This window comes from Corythoichthys intestinalis, chromosome 13 (assembly GCF_030265065.1).
Source record: "Corythoichthys intestinalis isolate RoL2023-P3 chromosome 13, ASM3026506v1, whole genome shotgun sequence".
Lineage (NCBI taxonomy): Eukaryota > Metazoa > Chordata > Actinopteri > Syngnathiformes > Syngnathidae > Corythoichthys > Corythoichthys intestinalis.
In genome coordinates, this window is record NC_080407.1 from 13,623,323 (window position 1) to 13,651,143 (window position 27,821).

General features: G+C 42.8%; 3 protein-coding genes across 5 annotated transcripts in view; 2 read left to right on the forward strand and 1 right to left on the reverse strand.

The window, feature by feature from the left end:
* On the forward strand, window positions 1–9,681 carry LOC130928777 (inhibitor of nuclear factor kappa-B kinase-interacting protein-like). Its single transcript, XM_057855524.1, has 2 exons — window positions 1–1,519; window positions 4,430–9,681. Exons 1-2 carry the CDS (start codon window positions 1,244–1,246, stop codon window positions 5,012–5,014), a joined length of 861 nt encoding a protein of 286 aa, XP_057711507.1. The 5' UTR covers window positions 1–1,243; the 3' UTR covers window positions 5,015–9,681.
* On the reverse strand, window positions 6,738–11,361 carry ckap4 (cytoskeleton associated protein 4). Its single transcript, XM_057855520.1, has 2 exons — window positions 10,864–11,361; window positions 6,738–8,109 (listed from the first exon to the last, which is right to left on the reverse strand). Exons 1-2 carry the CDS (start codon window positions 11,248–11,250, stop codon window positions 6,994–6,996), a joined length of 1,503 nt encoding a protein of 500 aa, XP_057711503.1. The 5' UTR covers window positions 11,251–11,361; the 3' UTR covers window positions 6,738–6,993.
* A 1,422-nt stretch (window positions 11,362–12,783) lies between these two features.
* bltp3b (bridge-like lipid transfer protein family member 3B) overlaps window positions 12,784–27,821 on the forward strand; it is a 31,873-nt gene continuing 16,835 nt past the window's right edge. For 2 of the 3 annotated variants that reach the window (XM_057856111.1, XM_057856113.1), the window contains exons 1-13: window positions 12,784–15,352; window positions 20,405–20,567; window positions 20,648–20,686; window positions 20,766–20,857; window positions 20,931–21,120; window positions 23,308–23,448; window positions 23,518–23,685; window positions 23,751–23,931; window positions 24,009–24,092; window positions 26,746–26,895; window positions 27,215–27,327; window positions 27,390–27,531; window positions 27,627–27,820. In XM_057856111.1, the coding sequence (XP_057712094.1) occupies window positions 15,309–15,352; window positions 20,405–20,567; window positions 20,648–20,686; window positions 20,766–20,857; window positions 20,931–21,120; window positions 23,308–23,448; window positions 23,518–23,685; window positions 23,751–23,931; window positions 24,009–24,092; window positions 26,746–26,895; window positions 27,215–27,327; window positions 27,390–27,531; window positions 27,627–27,820 (1,701 nt within the window). In that variant the 5' untranslated portion in view covers window positions 12,784–15,308. The remainder of the gene's footprint in view (window positions 15,353–20,404; window positions 20,568–20,647; window positions 20,687–20,765; window positions 20,858–20,930; window positions 21,121–23,307; window positions 23,449–23,517; window positions 23,686–23,750; window positions 23,932–24,008; window positions 24,093–26,745; window positions 26,896–27,214; window positions 27,328–27,389; window positions 27,532–27,626; window position 27,821) is intronic. The other variant, XM_057856114.1, reaches the window with a different exon arrangement.

Consider the following 27,821-nt stretch of genomic DNA (forward strand, 5'->3'; position numbering starts at 1 on the left):
TTCATTTTGAAAGGCAGAAAAACATGTTTAGCTGTGATTTTTGACAATACACTTTACATTAGAGTGCATTGACATTCAACTGGCAACCAAGTCAGGCTATACCATTGACGGCTATGCACATACCAAAAAAATGCCACATGGCAAAAAAAAATTGCCACATGCAAATTTTTTTTGCCACATGGCTAGAAAAAAATGCCACATGCAAAATCCATTTTGCCACATGGCAAAAAAACACTACATAGCAAAAAAAAAAAAAAAAAATTTGCCACATGGCAAAATTTTTGCAACATGGCAAAAAAAAAGCCTCATGACAAAATTAATTTTGCCACATGGCAAAAAAGGCTCATGGCAAAATCCATTTGGCCACATTGCAAAAAAAAAATGCCACATGGCAAAATCTATTTGGCCACATGGCAAAAAAGGCAAATGGCAAAATCCATTTTGGCACTTCAAAAAAAATGCCACATGGCAAAATCTATTTTGGCACATGGCAAAAAAAACACGCCCCATGGCAAAAAAAAAAAAGAATTTGCCACATTTTTTTGCAACATGGCAAAAAAAATGCCTCATGGCAAAATTAATTTTGTACATGGCAAAAAAAATAACACATTACAAAATTGCTTTTGCCACATGGCAAAATAGGCTCATGGCAAAATCAATTTTGGCACATGGCAAAGAAAATGCCACATGGCAAAATCCATTTTGCCACATGGCAATATCAACTTCGCCATATGGCAAAAAAAGGCACATGGCAAAATCCATTTTGACACATGGCGAAAAAATGCCACATGGCAAAATCCATTGGGCCATATGGGAAAAAAAGGCACATGGCAAAATCCATTTGGCCACAGGGCAAAAAAAAAGGCACATGGCAAAATCCATTTTGGCACATGGCAAAAAAATGCCACATGGCAAAATCCATTTTGGCACATGGCAAAAAAATGCCACGCAGCAAAATCCATTTTGCCTCATGCCAAAAAAAACACATGGCAAAATCCATTTTACCAAATGACAATTATTATTTTTTTTTTTTTTTTGCCACATGGCAAAAAAATGCCCCATGGCAAAATCCATTTCACCACATGGCAAATACCACTTTTGGTTCTCAGCCCTGCAGGAGAGAGATATTAGTACGTTTTTTTCACTTGTCTGCAATTGGGGAAAAAAACAGCGATTACTATTGATAAGTGCTTAGCATCTTCAATGCTGTCAAATTATATAGAAAAAAGCTTGTTTGGCTTCAATGAAGTTATCAAATTTCAACTTTTTTTCTGAATGTGCTTTGTTGATATTCCAGTGCGAGAGCGTGCAATTAACGCTGGACGATGTAGGCGCTCGTCAACAGGTAGCGCGGGCCAACTGCGAGGTTCTGGAGCAGGATGTTGGCCAGCTGAAGGAGTGGGTGTCTGGGTTGAGTGCAGAGCGGTCTGAGCTACGGGCCAAAGTTGAGGCGATCGGCAGCGCCGTGAATCAGATTGAGGCCCGCGCCTCTGCCATCGCCCAGGACTTTGCTAACAAGGTAGGCTACTTTCCAGTTTTGATGTGACTTTAGCACCATTTTATTGTTAACTCATTCACTCCCAGCCATTTTCACCGGAACAACTCCCTTCGCTCCCAGTCGTTTTACTAGATTTTAACTGATTTTGCAAGGTCCACAGAAAATTCTGTTCCATTGCGATATAAACATGGAACCAACCAAAAGAAAGATTACTCTCTTCTATCAGCAGGAAAAAAGTTAGTTCATATCTTTTTCCATTCTTTAGAAATCAGCATTCGAAAATAGCTTTGAGCAATTTTCCAATTTCTGATGCAAAAGAGAAATTGAGCTGTTTGTAAAAGCATACATTTCAAACATAGCTTTGACGTTAACACAGCCATTTTTTGCTTTTGTGACATCCCAAACATCTAAATAATGTTTTCCTTCTACAAAATAACATAAACAACAAGACAAATAGAGCTTTTGATAGCAAAGCAACAATTTATTTACACATAACTAAACTATTGAAATAAGAGATGACGCTGTTTTGCTCATTCGGCAGACCAGGTAATTTTTTCCCCTCATCACCGTCTGTCTCATCAAGATAATTTTTTTTTAATCTTTCTTTTGTAGTGACCACTACCTCATAACAGAATTCACCTAGGGAACGTGTGTGGGGCATGTACCTTGTGTTTTACATCGTTCTCCACATTTTTCTCACGCTTCTTACTTCTTCCAACTTCCATTTCCTGACTATTTCTCTTCATTCATTTCCTTTCATGGTCCGATATGAGTTCTTACCAAATGTGCTACTGCCCTCCAGTGGCCAGTTTTAATGCTTCAAAATGGATTTTGACGGTTGTGCTTTGGAGCGAAGTTGCATTAGAACCTAGAGATGTCTCTTGTGAAAAAAAAAACAATATAAAAGACGTATAGATACGTTTTTGGGACACTGAAACAATTAAAAATACAACGTATTTATACGTTTTTGGGAGCAAATGTGTAACCGTATTGGCCCGAATATAAGACGACCCTGATTATAAGACAACCCACTGTATTTCAAGACTCAAATTTGAAAAAAGACTTTTTGAACGCCAAATTAATTTTTATACAGAAAATAATTACAGTACATCTGAAACAAATTATAACGATATATTTGAGAGAGAAAAGCCTGTTATTTTGCCACATTCAAATCTTAATATCTGAACATTTAAATATGTAAACTAAAGTGCAATCACATTCGTAATTGAATGGCTTCTGGTTTTTGAAATGTAAACAAACCAATCTATTGTGATAAAACAACAAAATTGCAATAACTGCATTAACCATCAAATTGAAGTTTAACTAACTGTAGTCTTAAAACAAATCTGAATAGGGAAAAATATTGCAATAAAATAATGCAAACTGGTTAAAATTGAGAGTAGCTGAGATCTTTCATGACCAGGGGTCGCGTTTACCGAATATTTTCCGTCGTTGACCGGTTTTTTAAAACGGTGACGGAAAAAACTGAAGTCCATCCGTCATTTTGAGAGGTTGCAATTCACACCGCAGACCACAGGATGGCGAGTGAGCATATTAATAAGCTATTGTCTCTCTTGATGCATGACGTCGCTGGCCTTACTCGGAAAAATGTCCGAACTAGCATTCAGGTGTAGCAAACAAGGAAACATTAGGAAGCTTTGGAGAGCATTGTCTAAGGCTACGTTCATTCTACAGGTCTTAATGCACGAATCCAATTTTTTCGTGTTTTTCCGACTCGAGTCAGGCTTTAACTTGACGGTCTGAACGGGACAAGTCGCATAGAAGTGGACCATTTCAAATCCGATCTGGGTCATTTTTTTATGTGGTTCAAATCCGATCTGGGCCACATTTTTCCAGACTGTCGCGGCGGTCTGTACCGTCGAGTGTCCCAAATCCGATTTCAGTTGTGCGTTATTAGTGCGTAGCTTGCAGTGAACACGGCTTTTGGGGAAGGCTTGACAACAGTCATAAAAAAATGAAAATGGGTTGAGGATAAGCATGAGAATGATCGGTTTTCTCACTGCTCTATGTGAGCTATATTTCAACATTTCCTACACGGCCGAGAGTCAGGAGAGGGGTCTGGCTGCAGCCCGTCTTGGAGAGTCAGGGCAAACTGCCCATATGTGTGTGTGACATGCACGGACAGTGCGTGCATGCTATCGATCCATATAAACTGTGAATATAAGCCGAAACGGGGATTATTTATGTCTGTTATTTGTGTCCTCCTTTTGAAAAGCAAAATATGATAGCCCTGGAATGACGGATGACTTGTCATTTGTTTTGATGCTTCTGCGCACCGGCGCGTGTCGGACTGCGAATTAGAGCGCATGCGTAATACTTGAATGGTCTCAATGGACAAAGGCAGTCTGAACGGGCACGCCAAAAAAACGGATATGACAAAAAAATCGGATTTGTGCATTAAGACCTGTAGTATGAACGTAGCCTAATTGAATGAGCAGGGACAAACAGCTTGGAGTCAGAAGTACGTGCGCTATTCTCAAACCTGAACGCACCCCGAGTCTTGGATGACAAATCAACAGAGCAGAGAGTAGACACAACATGGCTGGTAGTTTCTTCAATTTATTCAGAGTTGAGTAAGTAACGCACCACTTTTGACAAACACTGCTATTGAATATGTCATTATTATCATTTAAAAATTTTAAGTGACAGGTAAAAATAGATTATGACCGGATTTTTATGATCCTGTCAGTCAAAATGACAGATAACGAAAAAGTCTAGCGCAACCTCTGGTCATGACAGAACATCGCTTCAATGATATCTGGCACCATCTTGCGTCGTGAATTGATATAACGTCTAGACCGCGAATTTAAGACGACCCCCACTTTATCAGTCTTATTTCAATCCAAAAGACACCGTCTTATATTCGGGCCTATACGGTAATTGCGCATTTCTCTCACATGATCCCGATAGGTGGCGTCGGTGAGAACTGATCTACGGCGCATGGACGGCCTGCGCTCTGAGCTGGAGACCCTCCTGGCGCAGTTGTCGGAACTAGAGGAGCGGGCGTCCCGGACTGAGCGCACTACGGTGAGTCGCATTGGCGACGTGCTTGCCGGGAGCATCGAACGCGTCGCCGAGCTCCGCGCTGCATCCGAGCGCAACGTGCGGTCCCTGGAACGGCTAGGGCGCCGTCTCACCGACCTGGATGCTGCCGACCGGAGCGCCTCGGAACGGCTGCGGGAGCTGGAGGGCGGCCGAGCCCGTCTCGTCCGCACGGTCAGCTTCGCCTCAGACCTCAAACCCAAAGTGGCTGCCGTCAAGAGGGACTTCGGGGCGATGGAGCCCCGCCTGGCCGACCTCACCTTCCGCATAGGGAGTTTAGCTGAGGAACTCGGGAAGAGGGAGGAGGACATTGAAAAGCTCCGACACACATTGGACGACTTCAGATCTGCAGAACCGGACGTAAGTGTCGCAGCTGAACAGAAATCGGTTTTAGCGGAATTCCAAGACACGCCATCAAATAAGACTTCAAGTTCAGCAACTGCAGGTGTATGATCATAAGTGACTCTAGAACTACCTATAATGAAGAATTTTTACATTCTGTTTCTATATACAGTGGGGAAAATAAGTATTTAGTCAACCACTAATTGTGCAAGTTCTTCCACTTGAAAATATTAGAGAGGCCTGTAATTGTCAACATGGGTAAACCTCAACCATGAGAGACAGAATGTGGAAAAAAAAAACAGAAAATGACATTGTTTGATTTTTAAAGAATTTATTTGCAAATCATTGTTTTGGTCAATACAAAAAGTTCATCTCAATACTTTGTTATGTCCCCTTTGTTGGCAATAACGGAGGCCAAAAGTTTTCTGTAACTCTTCACAAGCTTTTCACACACTTTTGCTGGTATTTTGGCCCATTCCTCCATGAAGATCTCCTCTAGAGCAGTGATGTTTTGGGGCTGTCGTTGAGCAACACGTACTTTCAACTCCCTCCACAGATTTTCTATGGGGTTGAGATCGGGAGACTGGCTAGGCCACTCCAGGGCCTTGAAATGCTTCTTACGAAGCCACTCCTTTGTTGCCCTGGCTGTGTGTTTGGGATCATTGCCATGCTGAAACACCCAGCCATGTTTCATCTTCAATGCCCTTGCTGATGGAAGATTTTCATTCAAAATCTCTCGATACATGGCCCCATTCATTCTTTCCTTTACACCAACCAGTCGTCCTGGTCCATTTGCAAAAAAACAGCCCCAAAGCATGATGTTTCCACCCCCATGCTTCACAGTGGGTATGGTGTTCGTCGGATGCAATTCAGTATTCTTTCTCCTGCAAACACGAGAACCTGTGTTTCTACCAAAAAATTCTATTTTCGTTTCATCTGACCATAACACATTCCCACAGTCCTCTTCTGGATCATCCAAATGCTCTCTAGCGAACCGCAGACGGGCCTGGACGTGTACTGGCTTCATCAGGGGGACATGTCTGGCAATGCAGGATTTGAGTCCCTGGCAGCGCATTGTGTTACTGATAGTAGCCTTTGTTACTGTGGTCCCAGCTCTCTGTAGGTCATTCACTAGGTCCCCCTGTGTGGTTCTGGGATTTTTGCTCACCATTCTTATCATTTTGACGCCACGGGGTGAGATCTTGCATGGAGCCCCAGATTGAGGGAGATTATCAGTAGTCTTGTATGTCTTCCATTGTCTAATAATTGATCCCACAGTTGATTTCTTTACACCAAGCGTTTTACCTATTGCAGATTCAGTCTTCCCAGCCTGGTGCAGGTCTACAATGTTGTCTCTGGTGTCCTTCGACAGCTTTTTGGCCTTGGCCATAGTGGAGTCTGGAGTGTGACTGACTGAGGTTGTGGTCAGGGGTCTTTTATACAGATAATGAGTTAAAATAGGTGCCATTAATGTAGGTAACGAGCGGAGCCTCGTTAGACCTCTCTTTGACAGCCAGAAATCTTGTTTGTAGGTGACCAAATACTAATTTTCCACTCTTATTTGGAAATGAATTATTTAAAAAAATCAAACAATGTGATTTTCTGTTTTTTTTCCCCACATTCTGTCTCTCATGGTTGAGGTTTACCCATGTTGACAATTACAGGCCTCGCTAATCTTTTCAAGTAGGAGAACTTGCACAATTGGTGGTTGACTAAATACTTATTTGCCACATTGTAGTGCCAGGAAATGATAGCTTTCTCTACTTGTGGTTCCTGGAAGTCAAAGATAATTCTTCACATTTTAACTTATTTGTTGGCATGAAAACATGACACCTGGAGGTCAAGAGTTTTTATTGTCAAATAAAAAAAGGAGTAAACCACGGAGTGCCCAGAGAGAGCTTGTTGCTTTTGACTTAAAAAAAAAAAAAACTAAATATTTTTGGTGCAGGCAGGAAGTTTACAAAAGTAAGCTTAACTAACAGTGCATATGAGTGTTGATTTCACAGCTCAGCAGTCCAGTTCCTCCATCTTGTCTTGTCCTTCCCGCAACTTCAAGTCAGTGACGGAGAAAAAAAGTGTTTCGTTGTTTTTTATTCTTCTTGCGTTTGGCCAGCAGCTCCTTGAGATAATTCCGCCAGCGTGCGGGCGTACTCACCTAGAGCCGCCCGCATGGAAGCGATGGCTTGTCGCTGCTCCTCCAGCTCGGCGGCGTGCTCTTCGGCCGCCGTGGCCGCCAGCCTTTCCAGCTCCTCCAGCCGCCCGACTGTCAGCGAGTCAGCAGCAGCTAGCGAGTCCTGCACCCCCTCCACAACCGTGACGCTGGCTTTCAACGCCGCCAGGTTTTCGCTCAGCGCCTTCATCTCCTTCCCCGGGACTCCAGACCCCGCTAGGTCGCTTTCACGGGTGTCCAGCTGGGAAAGGAGCGACTCTACCTTGGCAGTGATGGAATCAGAGCTCTCCTCTGAAGCTCTGATCCGGCCTTCTATGTCTTCAACTCTTTTCTGTGTCTGCGCATTGACCTCATTGAGCTTGCTCTCCATGTCACGGGCCTTCTCAGATGCCCGCTCCAAGCCGCTTTCCAGAGTCCCTGTTCGGTCCCCGAGGGCTTGGACTTGCGCCTCGGCGCCGGACACGGACAGCTTGAGGTTTCCCACCGTGTCTTGCACCAGCGACCTGACGGATTCCACTTCCTGGGAGATGGACTCTACTTCCTGGCTGCGTGTTTGAAGCTCCTCCCTCACTTTTTGGATCTGCTCCCGGACAGACGCAGCCATCGAGTCTGCGTCCTGCTTGGCCACCTTGATCTCGGCCACCGCGTCAACGATGGCGGCCAGCTCTAGCTTGACAGCGGCCGGGTCTTCGATGCCGCCCAGTCGGGCCTCCAGATCAGCCAACTGGTTGCGGGCCTCGCCCTGTGCCTCGGTGAATTCAGCCACGCTGGCACGCACCGAGCGGCTCACCTCCTCCAGACGCTGCTCCACCGTCGTCTCAAGGGAAGAGAAGTCACGCTCGCGGGCCTCCTTTACTTCACCCATGCCCTCTGAGAGCTCCCGGAGGAGGTCGTTCTGAAGCTTTTGAAGGGTTTCCTCCACTCGCCTGGTCTCCTCCTCGCCCCGTGCGATCCTGGTCAAGGCGCCCTCCACCTCTGCACGGGTTGCACCAAATGATGACTCCAGACTGGCCATTGCACCTTTCAGAGATGCCACCTGGTATTAGAGAGAACCCAATCATTAAAAAAGGCATTTTAAAATAGGCACTTTGGCCTGATTTTCACTCCAGGTTAATGTGGCACCAAGAGAAGGCCCTAGAACTTTTAAGAACAACCCTTGCAAAAACTTGGCCAAAGTTTGACTTGGCCAGTGTACAGTGGTATGAAAAGTATCTGAACCGTTTCTGCATAAAATCAAATGTGATCCAATCTGGAGAGAGTTTGGCACTGTTGCTTCTCTCCCAAGGAGTGGCCGCCACCAAAGATGACGCCAAGAGTTCAGCGCAGAATCCTCAAAGAGGTAAAAAAGAACCCTAGAGTGTCTTCTAAAGACTTACAGAAATCTCTGGCACAGTCCAGTATCTATGTGCCTACATCAACTATATGTTAAACTGTGGCCAAGAATGGTGTTCATGTGAGGACTCCACGGAGGAAGCCACTTCTGTCTAAAAAAAACATTGTTGCTTGTTTAATGTTTGCAAAAAAGGGACTTGGACACTCCACAGAAGTTTTGGGAAAATATTTTGTGGACTGATGAAACCAAAGTTGAATTGTTTGGGAGTAACACACAACGTCACATGTTGAGGAAAAATGGAACAGCTCACCAACATCAACGCTTCATCCCCACCATGAAGCATGGCGGAGGGAGCTTCATGATTTGGGGCTGTTTTGCTACCTGAGGGCCTGGACAACTTGCAGTCATTAATGAAAGAATGAATTAAAAAGTTTTAGTTTTGCAGGAAAACCTGTCAGACAGTTGAAGCTAAAAAGAAGATGAATGCTGCAACAAGACATTGATCCAAAACACAGAAGTAAATCAACTTCAGAATGGTTTCAGAAGAACAAAATGCACGTTCTGGAGTGGCCAAGTCAAAGTCCAGACCTGAACCTCATTGAGATGCTGTAGCATGACTTAAAGACAGTGATTCATGCCAGACATCCCAGGAATCTGACTGAACTACAGCAGTTTTGTAGAAAAGAATGGGCGGAGGAAGCCACGTTTAATGTTCACAAATAGGCACTTGGACACTCCGCAGACGTTTTGACAAAATATTTTGTGGACTGATGAAACTGAAGTTGAATTATTTGGGAGTAACACACAACGTCGTGTGTTGAGGAAAAATGAAACCGCTCACCAACATCAACACCTTCCCACTGTGAAGCATGGGGGAGGGAGCATCATGATTTGGGGCTGTTTTGCTCCCTCAGGGCCTGGACAACTTGCAATCATTAATGGAAGAATGAATTCAAAATTTTTGCAGGAAAACCTGAGGCAGTCTGTCAGAACGTTGGAGCTAAAATAGGATGAATGTTACAACAAGACAATGATCCAAAACACAGACTTGAACCCCATTGAGAAGCTGTGGCATGACCGAAAGACAGCGATTCGTGCCAGACATCCCAGGAATCTGACTGAACTACAGCAGTTTTGTAAAGAATGTGCCAAGATTAGTCCTGATCGATGTGCCTGACTTATACGCAGCTACAGGAAGCGTCTGGTTGAAGTTATTGCTGCCAAAGGGTTTTCCGAAATTTCCAGGTTTGCGGTGAATCAGTAACAGGCTCACTTTTGCTCAAGAGACAATGTTTATTGATTAGAAAATGCTGAATAAAGGTGATTGATTGCAATTCCACAAGAGCAGGCAACAAGCATCAAAAACAAAGGTAACGATGACGCTAGATTTGAGTTTGTCAATCCCAGAATCCCCGTGCTACGTTACAGCACAACCAGGTGTTCCTTGGCAATGAAAATCGCTTACCGTGACAAATGAGCGGGAGCCAACGCTCCGGTTAGGCGGCGAAGGAACAAAACCAGGCGATCCGTACGTGACCCGCTGGCGGACTTCCTTCGCTGCCTAACCTGAGCGTTGGCTCCCGCTCATTTGTCACGGTAAGCGATTTTCATTGCCAAGGAACACCTGGTTATGCTGTCACATTGCGCGGGGATTGTGGGATTGACAAACTCAAATCTACCGTCATCGTTACCCTTTTTTTTGATGCTTGTTGCTTGCTCTTGTAGGATTGTAATCAGTAAATCTAATTTTTTCTGCATTTTCTAATCAATAAACATTGTCTATTGAGCAAAAGTGTGCCTGTTACTGATTCACCGCGAACCTGGAAATTTCGGAAAACACAAAGGGAGGGCCACAAAATATTAAATGTGATGATTCAATGTGATGATTCACTTACTTATTGTTCCCCTTCTGTCATTGTTTGCATACTGTCCTCATTAAAATATGAAAACTCAAATGTTTGGGTGGTTTTAGTTAAAGCAGTTTTTTCATCTGTGTGATTTTGACAAAGATCAGATCACATTTGATGATTTTATGCAGAAATGCGAGAAATAACAAAACGTTCAGATACATTTTCATCCCACTGTAGTTGTTGTTCCTAACTAAAAGTTGTTGGGTTTAACAGTGAAATTTACTTGAAGCTACAGTTCTACCATAATAAATTAGAACTTTGTCAAGTTCGAATGACTTAAATGTTCTACTTTAAGTTGTAGAATGAGAATGCTAAGGATGTCCATAAAAGTAATTGACAGGAAGTGATCATGGAAGAAACCGAAATTGTGTTCCTGATTCCAGAGTTGACTTGCCATTCGTGTAATCTGTCATCAGCGACCCCCTGGGGGTCACCCAACCCCCACCCTCATTCGGAGCCGAAAGTACACCAAGTACAACAACTGTTCCGTCACTTTAAACGCGATTCACAAAAGAGCGTTTGAATGACTCATGATATGTCAACTAACCTGTTGAACAACGCTCTCCATTTTGCCGCTGAGCTCGGCGCTGATTTGTGCGCTTTCTGAGTTTTTTGCGCTTGTCTGTCGGATCTCCTCGACCACTTTCTGCAAGTGGAAGGCGGCTAGGCCGGCGCCTCCGATCATGGCCGCGTAGAAGAGCACGGAGCATAGGGTGCTCAGACAGCTTCTTCTGTTGCTGGTACTATTGTTGCTGCTGCTGCTGCTACTACTACTGTTGCCGCCGCTCTTCTTCCCAGAGTTGCGCGCCGGCGCCTGGGCTGCTGCGGAACTGCTCACCCCGTTGCTTTTCTGGGGCTTCTTTTCTTCTTTTTGCACCGGGGCAGCGGCGGTGGGGGCCTTCTCGCCGGCGTTGCTCTTCTTCTTTGCCGTCATGATCGCTGGAGGTGGGCTGTGTAAAAGAGCGAATGGAGTCGCGCTGCTGCTTTTTGCAGTCGTGGATAGATGGATGAAGTTTTTTTTTTTTTCCACTTAAAGCTTCAACAGCGTATCACGGAGCGAGTCGTGTCTTTACGGTGACCTTTGGGACGTCCCATGTTGGACGACAGAACACAAAAGTAGTGAAAAAAAGTTTTTAAAAACTACCAGGGCAGACCAAATATTCTTTTTTTATAATTGGCGTGCGGTTGATTTACCTTTTATGTGTCGTATTCCACTTTAAAATTAAAATTATTACTTGTGGGCGTGGTTTGGGAGGAAAAACAACTCCCCCTCATACGTGGCAACTCGCCTGCCATATCCCATAATGCCAACTCAAAGGTTTCTCTGGAACAATAAGTCCTAGTTTTACAAAGTAAATTGTGGTTGAATTAGTTCATTTAATTTTAAATTTGCTTGTTTTTGGTTGGCGATTTGAAACAATCTCGCTCTCTGGAGTATAATCTGAATTGAGTCATAAAAGATGACGATGTGTACTTGCCCACCTCTAATGGGAAAAAGCACAATTCAAACAAATTCGTCAAATTTGCAAATAGATAAAACGCTTGCAGTTTTGGTTTTATCCACTAGAGGTCATTAAAGCAATATCTGACTAATATGCGACATATCCACAACGTTAGTATTTTAATTGGGATCATTTGAAATGTATAAAATTTCCGGTTTACTACTCAGCAGATTGGAACTGTGGGTAGGGTTTACTCAGCCAGCCTACCCAGCCTATACGCAGACTATGCAGCTGCTTTGGGCCCCTGACCACTAGGGGGCCCCCAATCTGGCAATTGTTTAATTTATATTCTATTTTCTTTACTACAGTTTGCTTTATTTGACTTTTGTGAGTTTTGATACTTGATTACAAGCTTTAAAAAATAAAAGTTCTTCCTTAACTTCTTTCTTTCCTCTTTTAGAAAAACGTTTGGCGCTATCTACTGTAAGTACTGACAATCATTTGGGGTGAGAAGTTTGAAGTATGTAGTGCAACAAAATCTGATTAATACACAAAATATGGACGTATGGGTTGGATTGCATGTATGGGTTTCACAGTACACTGTGACGAAATGGTGGTCCAAAAATATGGGCCCCTTTGCATTATTTTGGTTAGGGCCCCAAAATGGCCTGGGCCGTCCCTGGGTTTACTGACACTGTTCTTCAGTGGTTCACATCTTACTTACATGATAGGGATTTTTTTGTGTCAATCGGAAACCATCAGTCAGAACGAACCAAATCCACGTGTGGAATTCCTCAAGGGTCAATTTTTTGACCACTCTTATTTAACATCTATATCAGGGTTCACTAAATCCGGACCTCGGTGCCACTCTTCATGTTGTGTTTTCCACGTCTCTCTCCCCTAACACACCCGAATCAAATGATTATGTCATCAGCAACCTCTCCAGAAGCCTGATAATGATCCTGATTATTTTGATTCAGGTGTGTTGGAGGAGGAAGACACGGAAAACACGACAGGAAAAGTGGCACAGAGGTACGAATTTAGTTAACGCTGATCTATATGCTTCCCCTAGCACAGATTATGGAACAGAATGACATCTCTTATCACAACTATGCAGATGACACACAACTCTACATTTCTGTGTCCCCATATGATTATAGTCCATCACTCTCCCTGAGTAAATGCATTAATCAAATCAATGAATGGATGTGCCAGAATTTTCTCCAGTTAAATGTGGAGTTGACAGAAGTGACCATTTTTGGGCCAAAAAAGGAAAGGTCAAAGATAAGCAGGCACCTTAGCACAATGACACTTACAGCTACATATCAAGTCAGAAACCTTGGCGTAATTATTGACTCAGACCTAAAATTTGATAGCTATCTAAAGTCCGTCACTACATCTGCTTATTACCTCCTAAAAATATAGCCAGAAATAAGGGGTTTCTGACTAAACAAGACATTGAAAAACTTATGCATGCATTCATTTTCAGCCGATTGGACTATTGCAACGGTATATTTACAGGTCTTGATAAAAAATCAGTCAGGAAGCTGCAGCTAGTGCAGAATACTGCAGCCAGAGTCCTCACAAATACAAGGAAACTGGACCACATTACACCGGTTTTGAAATCGTTACACTGGCTTCCAGTGAGTCAAAGGATAGACTATGAAATACTACTGCTCGTCTACAAAACACTTAATGGCCTCTGACCAAAATACTGTACATGCTTAATTTGTTAGATTCCTATGAAACATCTAGACCCCTAAGGTCGTCTGGAACCGATCTCCTGTATGTTCCGAGAACAAGAACCAAGCAGGGTGAGGCAGCATTTATTTATTATGCTCCTCAACTCTAAAACAAGTTACCTGAAGTTCTGAAGTATGCTCATTGATTTTTTTGTATATGATTTTTATGATCTTCATGTGATGTAAAGCACTTTGAATTGCCTTGTGCTAAATTGTGCTATATCAATAAATTTGCCTTGTCTTGCCTAAAATACACAGCATGCATAGGCGGAATTTGAGTTTTGGGACAGGGGGGGCACAATATGTTGATGACCCCGAAACGCAGTGTCAGCAATAAAATTAAACTTTATAGAATATTTATAAATAATAAGTTTACAATGAGTGTTTTTTTTTTTTTGTTTCCCATCATTCTTGAGGGGAATTCTAAATCAGGCTGCTTAGGCAATACTTTTTGCCAAGATCGTCATCCATTGATTATGGTACGCCCGCTGGTGTCGTGCCAATGTAGTTACCCCTGTCAAAAATTGTAACGCCTGGGCGGAGCAATATGGAGGTGGATATGTGTCTTTATTATTCAATCCAAAAAAAAAGTTGCTTCAATAAAAATGTTTCAACCCCAATCCCTTCAATCAAAAAAAAAAAAAAAAAAGTGTTTGAATTAGGGCTGTCAAAAGTATCGTGTTAACGGGCAATAATTAATTTTTTAAATTAATCACGTTAAAATATTTGACGCAATTAACGCACATGCCTTGCTCAAACAGACTAAAATGACAGTACAGTGTAATGTCTGCTTGTTACTTGTTTTTTGGTGTTTGGCTCCCTCTGCTGGCGCTTGGGTCCAACTGATTTTATAGGTTAGTACCATGAGTGAGCATGGTGTAGTTATTGCCATCAACAATGGCGAGCTACTAGTTTATTTTTTTGTTGAAAATTTTAAAAATTTTGATAAAACGAAAACATTACAAAGGGTTTTTAACTTTTAATATAAAATTTCTATAACTTGTACTAACATTTATCTTTTAAGAACTACAAGTATTTCTATCTATGGATCGCTTTAAGAGAATGTTAATCATGTTAATGCCATCTTTTTGATTTATTGTTATAATAAATAAATACAGTACTTATGTAGCGTATGTTTAATGTATATATCTGTCTTGTCTTATCTTTCTAACAATAATTTACAGAAAAACATGGCATATTTTATAGATGGTTTGAATTGCGATTAATTACGATTAATTACACTTCAAGCTGTAATTAACTCGATTAATCGTTTGACAGCCCTAAAATCAACTATTTGTCAGCATGAGTTCATCATTATAAAACAATGTTAACCCAACCATCGCCTGACATATCATAGAACAACGTTGTTTCAACGTCACTTGACGTCGAAAATTTCAATGTCAACCATACTGATGATTTTGATGGAAAATCATTGAATCAATGTTGGTCTGCTATCTGTGATGTTTGTTCCGAGCGACCCTGAATGCACCACGACTGAACGCCCTGCCCCGGTGACAGCAGACGCCGCTCGCCGCCATCCAGGTGCTTATCTCGGGGGAGCGTCTCTGCGGGCCCGCCCTGTCTTCGGAGCCTCTACCTGGATGTGGCGGAGGTCCACCACCGTGCTATGCTTTGTCCACGAACACTTCACGCCCCAACCCCCCTCCTCCTCCTCCCCTTGCCCGGAAAAATGAAGCGGTATCACGGTCCAAAAATGTGGACGGCCACGTTTTGAATCGTCTGCCTCTGTTGTGTACTAGCCGGGAAGGCGGCTACTCGGGGACGAGGTTCCCAGACTCGGTGGCACTATGGCGGGTCTCATCAAGAAGCAAATCTTGAAGCATCTCTCCAGGTCAGTAAGCTCCCACTTCTCAACCAGGGAAGGGGTTGAGAGTTCAGGCGTCATATAGAAATCACTCGGGAGTGAATTTACCGCAATGTCGGGTGTGAAGACGCTAATATTCGTCATTGTGGCTTAGGGCGGTATGCCGGCAATCGTGGCCGCCGTGTGGCGACTGTCAAGCGGCCTTTTCCCTCCAGTAACTCGCTGAGCTGCCAGCTGAGGTAGCCTGCCTAAGCTAACAGGCTAGCGGGGCTAATCCCTTCGACAGGTTGAACCGGTCGTCCTTCTGAGTCAGATTGAATAAAATAACAATCTCAGATCTGTCAGAAACGGAACCCACCCTCGTAAATATTAGGATTCATACGATCTAGTAGTAAAATTCTGACGACAACGCAACTAGATCATTCTTCAAAGTGTAAATTGTTCGCAAGTTAACTTGCCCTTAAACTTGCCATGTCATCTCATTTCATCCTCTAATAACCGCGTTTTGCTTCAGTTGTGTCATCCAAATTTAAGCTTTGTATTTTTTTAATCTCATCCTCCACGTTCTTTTCAATTAGCTGTGAGATGTTTGCATTATTTATTCCTTTCCAGGGTTTCCTCAAGAGACACCTCAATGGTTGACCCATTGTGACGTCACCTATTGTTTTCCCCACCATCCACCAGCTGGCAATCTCACTAACCTCTTGATGACTAATCATGTATTCATGTAAATTAGCGATTATGTAAGTATTTGTACAGGAAATGACAGAAGTCATCACGGCTGCAGATCGCAGAAGGTCATGACAGTCAAATATTCCTTGTGTGCACCTGCTTAAACCGCAGGGAATTATGTTGTGGGTATCAACATGAGCGCAGAAGGTCATGCAAGTCAATAAAACAATGCTATGATAAAGTATCTGAACCTTTTGGAATTTCTCACATTTCTGCCAATCACCATCAAATGTGATCTGATTTTTGTCAAAATCACGCAGATAAAAATAGAGTAGGATGTTCTCTGAGGATGTCCAGAGCTGTTCTTCCATGGCTATCTCGCAAAAGAAAAAAAAAACCAACAACAACGCGATGCTTAAGAAATAGATCGTAAAACTGAGATAAAAGGATTCCAGGTATCTGTAAAAACAACATGAACAATAATATTTTTAAAAAGTTGCGTTCGAGTTGGTTCAGGTTTTGGACTCAACTTAGTTGGAATTTAACATTGAATCTGGTCACCGTGAAATCAAACACTGTCTACAGTGGTATGAAGAAGTATCTGAACCTGAACCACATTTCTGCATAAAATCACCATCAAATGGTTGTCAAAATCACACAAAGGTAAAAACAACGTCTGCTTTAACTAAAACCACCCAAACATGTAAAGGTTTCTTCTTTTTTTCTTTATTTTCCCTTCAGGCATAACAAATCCACGCAAACATACAGCATTTATATGTGTTTACAACTAATTCAACCCGAAACTAAAGGGCAGATGGGAGAAGCCAAAGCTTATTGAAACCTGCCCCCAGTTTACCATAGGACGCAGAAAATATCAAATAACAATTTTTGACATTCAGATTATGTAGTGATTACAAGGTTGTTTTTTATTTTATTGACAGCATGCAGACAATGACACAAGGGGGAAAATAAGTAAGCTAACCCTCTGCCCAAAGAGACTTAAAGAGCAATTGAAACCAATTTTTACCAAACAATTTTAGTCAGGTGTTTGCCCAATCACTGATGAGTGGTTTAAAGCTGCCCTGCCCACTATAAAGAACACACCTGGTAAGAATTGTCTTGATGAGAAGCATTATCTGACTGTCTGAAGCTGGAAAAGGATACAAAACCATCTCTAAAAGTCTGGATGTTCATTAAGAGTTTGGCACTGTTGCTTCTCTCCCAAGGAGTGGCCGTCCACCAAAAATGACGCCAAGAGTTCAGCGCAGAATACACAGATGGGTAAAAAAAGAACCCCAGAGTGTCTGCTTAAGACTTACAGAAATCACTGGCACAGTCCAGTATCTCTGTGCACACATCAACTATATGTAAAACTATTGCCAAGAATGGTGTTCATGGGAGGACTCCACGGAGGAAGCCACTGCTGTCTAAAAAAAATCTTGCTCGTTTAATGATCGCAAAAAGGCACTTGGACACTCAACAGAACTTTCGGCAAAATATGTTTTGGACTAATGAAAACTTGGTTGGGAGTAACACACAACGTCATGTGTGGAGGAAAAATGGAACAGCTCACCACCATCAACACCTCATCCCCACCGTGAAGCATGGTGGAGGGACCACCATGATTTGGGGCTGTTTTGCTGCGTCAGGGCCTGGACAACAACAATTGAATGAATTCAAAAGTTTATCAGGATGTTTTGCAGGACAACCTGAGGCTGTCTGTCAGACAGTTGAAGCTAAAAAGAGGATGGATGCTGCAACAAGAAAATTGATCCAAAACACAGGAGTAAATCAGCTTTAGAATGGTTTCAGAAGAACAAAATACACGTTCTGGAGTGGCCAAGTCAAAGTCCAGACTTAAACCCCATTGAAATGCTGTGGCATGACCAAAAGACGACATCCCTGGAATCTGACTGAACTACAGCAGTTTTGCAGAGAAGAATGGGCCAATATTAGTCCTGATAGATGTGCCAGACTGATCTGCAGCTACAGGAAGCATCTAGTTGAAGATATTGCTGCCAAAGGGGGGGGGCACAACGTATTAAATGTGATGGTTCATTTACTTACTTTCCCCCTTTGTCATTGTTTCTTTATTAAAATATAAAAAACTGATAAATGTTTGGTTGGTTTAAGTTAAAGCGGACACTGTTTTTTCATCTGTGTGATTTTGACAAAGGTCTGGTCACATTTGATGGTGATTTTATGCAGAAATGTGAGAAATTCCAAAAGGTTCAGATACATTTTCATACCACTGTATATGAAATCCAAAACATACAGTTCCATATTAGAACCACAATCCTCTGCCTTTGATTGTTTTTATCGTTCCATTGCGTCTTGACGACTTTTTTTTTTCTAAAACTTTTTCACGCTTGTCTGTCTGTGTGTGTGTCAGCATGCAGGTTACCTCAGCTAAATAATTTACAGAATTGGAGAGGAATGTGACGCCACTTGTAGAAGGAGGAGGTGTGGACTGCAAAGAAACTCCTGCATTGTGTTTCAGGCTTCATGCTCTATATTCGTGTTTTTATTTCAAATATTTTGATGACAGCGCTTGTCCAGTCAGTAAAACTACAGTTTTATTGAGACATTCCACTGTAAGGCCTTGGTTTGGGTGAGAAGCACAGAGGACATTGGCGTCCATGTTGTGTGTTTTAGTCTGTTTGCTCCAAACAAAGAGCAACCCTGATGAACATTGTGCAAACACTGAAAGGACTGTGTTCCAAAATGTTGATCATGGCCATTAACCTTAATGTAAAGAAGGTTGGTATGGTCATGCAGTGGGGCAAATAAGTATTTAGTCAACCACTAATTGTGCAAGTTCTCCCACTTGAAAATATTACAGAGGCCTGAAAATGTCAACATGGGTAAACCTCAACCATGAGAGACAGAATGGGAAAAAAAAAACAGAAAATCACATTGTTTGATTTTTAAAGAATTTATTTGTAAATAATTGGGGAAAATAAGTATTTGGTCAATACCAAAAGTTCATCTCAATACTTTGTTATGTACCCTTTGTTGGCAATAACGGAGGCCAAACGGTTTCTGTAACTCTTCACAAGCTTTTTCACACACTGTTGCTGGTATTTTGGCCCATTCCTCCATGCAGATCTCCTCTAGAGCAGTGATGTTTTGGGGCTGTTGTTGGGCAACACGGACTTTCGACTCCCTCCACAGATTTTCTATGGGGTTTAGATCTGGAGACTGGCTAGGCCACTACAGGACCTTGAAATGCTTTTTACGAAGCCACTCCTTTGTTGCCCTGGCTGTGTGTTTGGGATCATTGTCATGCTGAAAGACCCAGCCACGTCTCAACTTCAATGCCCTTGCTGATGGAAGGAGATTTTCACTCAAAATCTCTCGATACATGGCCCCATTCATTCTTTCCTTTACACAGATCAGTCGTCCTGGTCCCTTTGCAGAAAAACAGCCTCAAAGCATGATGTTTCCACACCCATGCTTCACAGTGGGTGTGGTGTTCTTCGGATGCAATTCAGTATTCTTTCTCCTCCAAACACGAGAACCTGTGTTTCTACCAAAAAGTTTGATTTTGGTTTCATCTGACCATAACACATTCTCCCAGTCCTCTTCTGGATATTCCAAATGCTCTCTAGCGACCCGCAGACGGACCTGGACGTGTACTTTCTTCAGCAGGGGGACACGTCTGGCAGTGCAGGATTTGAGTCCCTGGCGGCGCATTGTGTTACTGATAGTAGCCTTTGTTACTGTGGTCCCAGCTCTCTGTACGTCATTCACTAGGTCCCCCCGTGTGGTTCTTGGATTTTTGCTCACCGTGCTTGTTATCATTTTGACGACACGGGCTAAAATCTTGCATCGAGCCTCAGGGAGATTATCAGTGGTCTTGTATGTCTTCCATTTTCTAATAATTGCTCCCACAGTTGATTTCTTTACACCAAGAGTTTTACCTATTGTAGATTCAGTCTTCCCAGCCTGGTGCAGGTCTACAATTTTGTCTCTGGTGTCCTTCGACAGCTCTTTGGTCTTGGCCCTAGTGGAGTTTGGAGTGTGACTGACTGAAGTTGTGGACAGGTGTCTTTTATACCGATAATGAGTTAAAACAGGTGCCATTAGTACAGGTAACAAGTGGAGCCTCGTTAGACCTCGTTAGAAGAAGTTAGACCTCTTTGACAGCCAGAAATCTTGCTTGTTTGTAGGTGACCAAATACTCACTTTCCACTCTAATTTGGATATAAATTCTTTAAAAATCAGTGTGATTTTCTGTTTTTTTTTCCACATTCTGTCTCTCATGGTTGAGGTTTACCCACGTTGACAATTACAGGCCTCTCTAATCTTTTCAAGTAGGAGAACTTGCACAATTGGTGATTGACTAAATACTTATATCCCCCACTGTATTTCGTTTAAAGAGCCCATTCTTATTGTCAACACCAGGTTTGCCAAGAACCTTTCACCCGACAAGATCAACCTGAGCACCCTGAAGGGTGAGGGCCAGCTCACTAACCTGGAACTGGATGAGGAGGTTCTGCAGAGTCTGCTGGACCTTCCCACCTGGCTGGCCATCAACCGCGTGTGCTGCAACAAAGCCGCCATTCGTGTACGCTGGCATACATTGCAAATGTACATATATGTCTGACATGCTACTGAAGTAATTTTAACTTTGCCATTCCACAACAGATCCCATGGACCAAGTTAAAGACTCATCCCATTTCTCTGGTGGGTTTCACACTGCTCGTTAATGCTGAAGAATGCCATATAGAGAAAAGTGATCATGTTTTTTTTCTTATTGTTCCAGACACTTGATAAAGTAGAAATGGAAATGAGCACATGCGATGAACCCCGTCCCCCCAACGGACCTTCCCCTATTGCGACTGCTTCCGGTCAAAGGTGAGCTCGTGACCTCCAAAAATATGAGGCCAAGTCCCTCCTCACTGACATGTCCGTGTCCCGCCGTCGGCAGCGAGTATGGCTTCGCTGAGAAGGTGGTTGAGGGCATGTCGCTTTCCATCAACTCCATTGTCATCCGGATCAGCGCCAAAGCCTTCAACGCCTCCTTCGAGCTCTCCCAGCTGCAGGTGTACAGCGTCAACACCAGCTGGAGCATCAGCGACCTGCGCTTCACACGCATACAGGACCCTCAACGGGGAGAGGTACCAAAGAAAGACCTACTGTGCTGGCCAAAAAGTATTGGCACCCCTGCAATTCTGTCAGATAATGCTCAATTTCTCCCAGAAAATGATTGCAATTACAAATGCTTTGGTAGTAATATCTTCATTGATTTTGCTTGCAATGAAAAAACACAAAAAAGAATGGGGGGAAAAAAATTAAATCATTATCATTTCACATAAAACTCCAAAAATGGGCAGGACTAAAGTATTGGCACCCTTTAAAAATCATGTGATGCTTCTCTAATTTGAGTAATTAACAGCACCTGTTACCTACCTGTGGCACATAACAGGTGGTGGTAATAACTAAATTACATTTGCAGCTAGTTAAAATGGATTAAAGTTAACTCAACCTGTGTCCTTGTGTGTACCACATTGAGCATGGAGAAAAGAAAGAAGACCAAAGAACTGTCTGAGGACGTGAGAAGCAAAATTGTGAGGAAGCATTGACAATCTCAAGGCTACAAGTCCATCTCCAAAGACCTGAATGTTCCTGTGTCTACCGTGCACAGTGTCATCAATAAGTGGAAAGCCCATGGCACTGTGGCTAACCTCCCTAGATGTGGACAGAAAAGAAAAATTGGATGGTGGATAAAGAACTTCGACTAACATCCAAACAAGTTCAAGCTGTCCTGCAGTCTGTTGAGGGTACAACAGTGTCAACCCGTACTATCCATCACATCTGAATGAAAAGGGACTCTATGGTAGGATACCCAGGAAGACCGTACTTCTGACCTAGAGACATAAAAAGCCAGGCTGGAGTTTGCCAAAACTTACCCGAGAAAGCCAAAGACATTTTGGAAGAATGTTTTCTGGTCAGATGAGACAATAGTAGAACTTTTTGGCAAAAGGCATCAACATAAAGGTTACAGGTTGGAAAAAAGAGACCTTCAAAGAAAACACGGTCCCCACGGTCAAATATGGCAGAGTTTCCCTGATGTTTTGGGGTTGCTTTGCTGCTTCTGGCACTGGACTGCTTGACTATGTGCATGGCATTATGAAGCCTGAAGACTATCAACAAATTTTGCAGCATAATGTAGGGCCCAGTGTGAGAGAGCTGGGTCTCCCACAGAGGTCATGGGTCATCCAGCAGGACAATAACCTAACACACACTTTAAAAAGCACTAGAAAATTGTTTGAGAGAAAGCACTGGAGGCTTCTAAAGTGTCCAGCAATTAGTCCAGACCTGAATCCCATAGAACACCTCTGGAGAGATCTGAAAATGGCAGTTTGGAGAAGGCACCCTTCAAATCTTAGAGACCTGGAGCCGTTGGCCAAAGAAGAATTGTCTAAAATTCCAGCAGAGAATCACAAGAATCTCATTGATGGATACCGGAAGCGGTTGTTCGCAGTTATTTTGGCGAAAGGTTTTGCTACCAAGTATTAGGCTGAGGGTGCCAATACTTTTGTCCGGCCCATTTTTCGAGTTTTGTGTAAAATAATAACGATTTTTTTTTTTTTTCATTCGTTTTTGTGTTTTTTCATTGCAAGCAAAATAAATGAAGATGTTACTACTTTCGACGGGGGCGGACGTGTTTCCTCCGTGCTCCTCCTTTCTTTCTCAGTCTAGTCTGTCTGCTTTTTTGTATTTCCTCTGTAGATCAACTGTTGCTGGTCTCATACGAAATTGGATCTGATTAGTTGGTCTCTCAGCGCAATTGACCGGTCGCATGGCCCTGCGATTATTATTTTGTCTACAGACACGTACAAATACTGATAAATTTGTGCATGCCAGCCATGACTGGTAGTTGTCCTATTTTACGTACAAAAAATCCCTGCACTTGACCTGTGCGTCTTGTTATATCCCTGCTATGTTGTATGATCTATATGTGTACTGTAACTTCTGTAACTGCTCTACTTGTAACTTGCTCTGTAATTTCTGAAGAAGAGAGAGAAGCTGGCGGCGCGAAACGTCTGCAGCGGCCCGATGCTCACTCATCGAACGGAATTTCGTTGTCATCTGTGATCATCTTGAGAGAGCTGGTGTCAATGACAAATAAATCTCTGAATCTGAATCAAAGCATTTGTAATTTGCAATCATTTTCTGGGAGAAATTGAGCATTAGCTGACGGAATTGCAGGGGTGCCAATACTTTTGGCCAGCATTGTAAATGTGAAAAATAAATTAATTGATGAGTTCCTCAAGCTTCGCCATGTCTCGTTTGTGTTTCAGCTCCTGACGTTCAAGGAGATCAGCTGGCAGATGATCCGCATCGAAGCAGACGCCATCCAAAGCGCTGAGCACGACATGTTGAGCGCGCCTATCCGCCTCATCACCAACCAGTCCAAGATCCGCGTGACGCTCAAGCGACGCGTAAGGCATTATGATGTCATTGGAAAACACTGACGGCATGTTCATTGACGAGTGCTCTTTGCGTTGCAGATGAAGGACTGCAACGTGGTGGCGTCCAAGCTGGTTCTAATCCTGGACGACCTGCTGTGGGTGCTGACTGACTCGCAGCTCAAAGCCATGGTGCAGTACGCCAAGTCTCTCAGTGAGGCCATGGAAAAGTCAGCGCAGCAGAGGAAGAGCTTGGCTACCGAGGAGCAGGTAAGGCGAGCGCTCACGCGTCACTTATTTACCTATGGATTTGAATCACCGTTTCCGCCGCTCAGGCGTCGCCTGGGCCGCATTTAGCCCAACAGGTGCGTGCCCAGCAGACTCCCGCGGCCGCCGAGCAATGCGACACTATGGCCAAACTATTTAGCGCCTACGACGTGTGCGAGACGTCGCACCACCTGCAGATCACGCACCTGGACCTGCACATCTGCGACGACATCCACGCCGCCGACAAAGGTAGCAAGAAATCCGACGCTCGCACTGGTTCTTCTGTTATGTTTTCTGAACGGGATTGTCGTCTTTTTTCTCCCCAGTCATACACAAGAGGATCACCGGAGGAGCCATGCAGCTGTCCTTCAGCTCCATCACGCTAGACTATTACCCTTTCCACAGAGCAGGTGTGATCCCACTAACTTATAACATAGACTTCATAATGTGTTGACCTGACACATTCGCCATTCACTGCTTCACACCGTCCCACACTCCGCTTCATTTATTAGCACACTCCGCTTCATTTATTAGCAGTCGGTCACATGCAGCGATCTAACGCTGGATTTAGGTTGAAAAAGTACGAACGCTGTACTGCATACAAACAAGGACGGTTGTCTCAGGAGTGATTTGTTTGAGGATTCAAGGTAATTATCATATTTTTCATACCATGCATGCATTTTGAAACGTGAAAAAAATCAATGGCAGAAATTAGCCGCTACAGCATTGGGATTTTACTCTATATTATATTTATACGATAATATTTACATAAAATGACTGCTAACTGCCCGTTTTTTTGCTTTTAACCAGGAATCGAGACTGTTTTCCGTCCATATCTATCAAGAATTCAGGGATTTTAGCATTTAATCGCAAGAATTTTCAACGGAAAAAAGCTCTTTGTTTACATATGGCGGCCCTTAATTTGCTAACTGACTAGCATCGTAGCTCACAATATTTGCGTAAAATAAATGCTAAATGCATGTTGTTGTTTTTTTTTTTGCTTTTCACCAACAATTGTGACAGTTTTACGTCCATATCTATAAAGAATTTAGGGATGTAAGCATTTATTCACAAGAAATTTCAACGTAAAAAGCTATGTTTACATGTGGCGGCCGCTAATTTGCTTACTGACTACATCATAGTTCGCAATATTTACGTAAAATAAATGCTAACGGAAAGTTTTTTTTGCTTTTAACCAAGAATGGAAACTGTTTTACGTCCATATCTATAAATAATACAGGTATTTAAGCATTTAATCACAAGAATTTTCAACGGAAAAAGCTCTTTGTTTACATATGGCGGCCGCTAATTTGCTAACTGACTAACATAATAGTTCGCAATATTTACGTAAAATAAATGCTAACTGCACGTGTTTTTTTTTTTTTTGCTTTTAAACAAGAATGGAAACTGTTTTATGTCCATACCTATAAAGAATACAGGTATTTAAGCATTTAATCACAAGAATTTTCAACGGAAAAAGCTCTTTGTTTACATGTGGCGGCCGCTAATTTGCTAACTGACTAACATAATAGTTCGCAATATTTACGTAAAATAAATGCTAACTGCACGTGTTTTTTTTTTTTTTGCTTTTAAACAAGAATGGAAACTGTTTTATGTCCATACCTATAAAGAATACAGGTATTTAAGCATTTATTCACAAGAATTTTCAACGGAAAAAGCTCTTTGTTTACATGTGGCGGCCGCTAATTTGCTACCTGACTAGCATCATAGTTCGCAAGATTTACGTACAATAAATGCTAACTGCCTGTTTTTTGCTTTTAACCAAGAATCGAGACTGTTTTACGTCCATATCTTTCAAGAATACAGGTATTTTAGCATTTATTCACAAGAATTATCAACGGAAAAAAGCTCTTTGTTTACATATAGTGGCCGCTAATTTACTTACTGACTAGCATCATATTTGGCAATATTTACGTAAAATAAATGCTAACTGCCCGTTTTTTTTGTTGGGTTTTTTTTTGCTTTTAACCAACAATCCAGACTGTTTTACGTCCATATTTATAAAGAATTCAGGGATTTAAGCATTTATTCACAAGAATTTTCAACGGAAAAAGCTCTCTGTTTGTGATATGGCGGCCGCTAATTTACTTACTGATTAGCGTCATAGTCTGCAATATTTACGTAAAGTAAATGCTAACTGCACTTTTTTTTTTTGCTTTTAACCAAGAATCCAGACTGTTTTACGTCCATTTCTATAAAGAATTTAGGGATTTAAGCATTTATTCACAAGAATTTTCAACGGAAAAAGCTCTTTGTGATATGGCGGCCTCTAATTTGCTTAAATGCTAACTGCCCCTTTTGTTTGCTTTTAACCAATAATGGAGACTGTTGTACTAAGGGGGGCGCCACAGTGAGCTAACTGGCAGCAGATCCAACATATTTACGTAAAATAAATGCTAACTGCACTATTTTTTATTTTTTGGGGGGGCTTTTAACCAGGAATCAAGACTGTTTTACCTCCATATCTATAAAGAATTCAGGGATTTAAGCATTTATTCACAAGAATTTTCCACGGAAAAAGCTCTTAGCGGGGATAAGGCAGCGCCACACTGGCTCAAAGACTAGCAGCACATTTGACATAAAATAAATGCTAACTGCCTGTTTTTTTTGCTTTTAACCACGAATCGAGACTGTTTTACGTCCATATCTATAAAGAATTCGGGGATTTAAGCATTTATTCAAAAGAATTTCACCGGGAAAGCTCAGTTTCATCAGGCGGCCGCTAGCTACTTTCACTAACAGACTAGCATTGTACTTTGACATATTTACGTAAAATAAACGCTAACTGCACTTTTTTTTTTGTTTTTTTTTTGCTTTTAACCAAGAATCGAGACTGTTTTACGTCCATATCTATAAAGAATTCGGGGATTTAAGCATTTATTCACAAGAATTTTCACTGTCTGTGTTTCCACTTGGTCAGCTTTGACGGAGATAGGCCTCCTATGAATCGGCCCCACACCCCATCAATACATTATGAAGTCTATGCTTAAATTAAAACTTAAAAAAAATTTTTTTTTTAACAAATATAATATTTTTTTTCAGGTGACAGTTGCACCCACTGGCTACACTACAGCGAGGCCACCAAAACACGGGAGGGTTGGGCGCGGAGCCTCCTGGACGAGTTCAAGTCCAACGTTGAGATGCTGAAGAGTGCAGTGCGAGGCCAGCAAGCTTCCGTGCACAGCTCTCCTGGTAAACACGCTTCCGTTAACAGTACGCATAAATGACCTACACGCACACACACACACACACAGTGGGTTTTCTGTCCTCAGTGTCCCTTAGGGACGATGTGTATTGGCCAATTGGGCCTAGGGAGGCAGATGGACCCCTGGTAGAATGGAGCCCACACACGCAGTGCTGCTGGTGCCTTGAGTCAGGTACCACGGTGTGTGTGCGTGCGCACGGTTCAGTGCGGTGTTACACACCTCGCGTGTGGCTAGGTCATCTCCCCTCGGTCGTTCCGATCAAAGCACTGTGTTGACCTTATTTTTTTGTCCTTGTATCTCCAAAGGGAAGATCAACACGTCCTCCACCTCGTCCTTCAGCCCGCTGCCACAGAGCCCCAAGACGCAGCTCATGTCCAGCTCGGTGGTCCTCAGGATGGCCGACTTCAGCATTTACCAGGTGAGCTCCGGGTGCTAACCGTGAACAGGCGCTCCCACTGACTCCGTATTTGGGGTTTGCAGGTGTCCACGGCAGATCAACGTCGCTCCAGCCCCAAGACCATGATCTCCTGCAATAAGAAGTCCTTGTACCTTCCTCCTGAGATGCCGGCAGTCCACATTGAGTTCACAGAGTACTACTTCCCAGATGGAAAAGACTATCCCAGTAAGACCTGCTTCTCCAACCTAAAGTGGCACAAGCGGTAAGCTTGTGGTGGCTCCATCTATTGACCAACTTTTGAATGATTTGCACCCCATCAGTCCCGTGTCCCAATCTGTACGCACAACTGAACGCGCTGCAGCTAGTTCTGGACCCACGTAGCCTGGTGTGGATCAACTTGTTCGCGTTGGACCTACGGCAGAGTCTGGAGCAGTTCATGGAGATATACAAGCTCAATGACTCACAGAAAACCGACGAGCATGTTGACATCAAAGTGGATGGCCTCATGCTGAAGG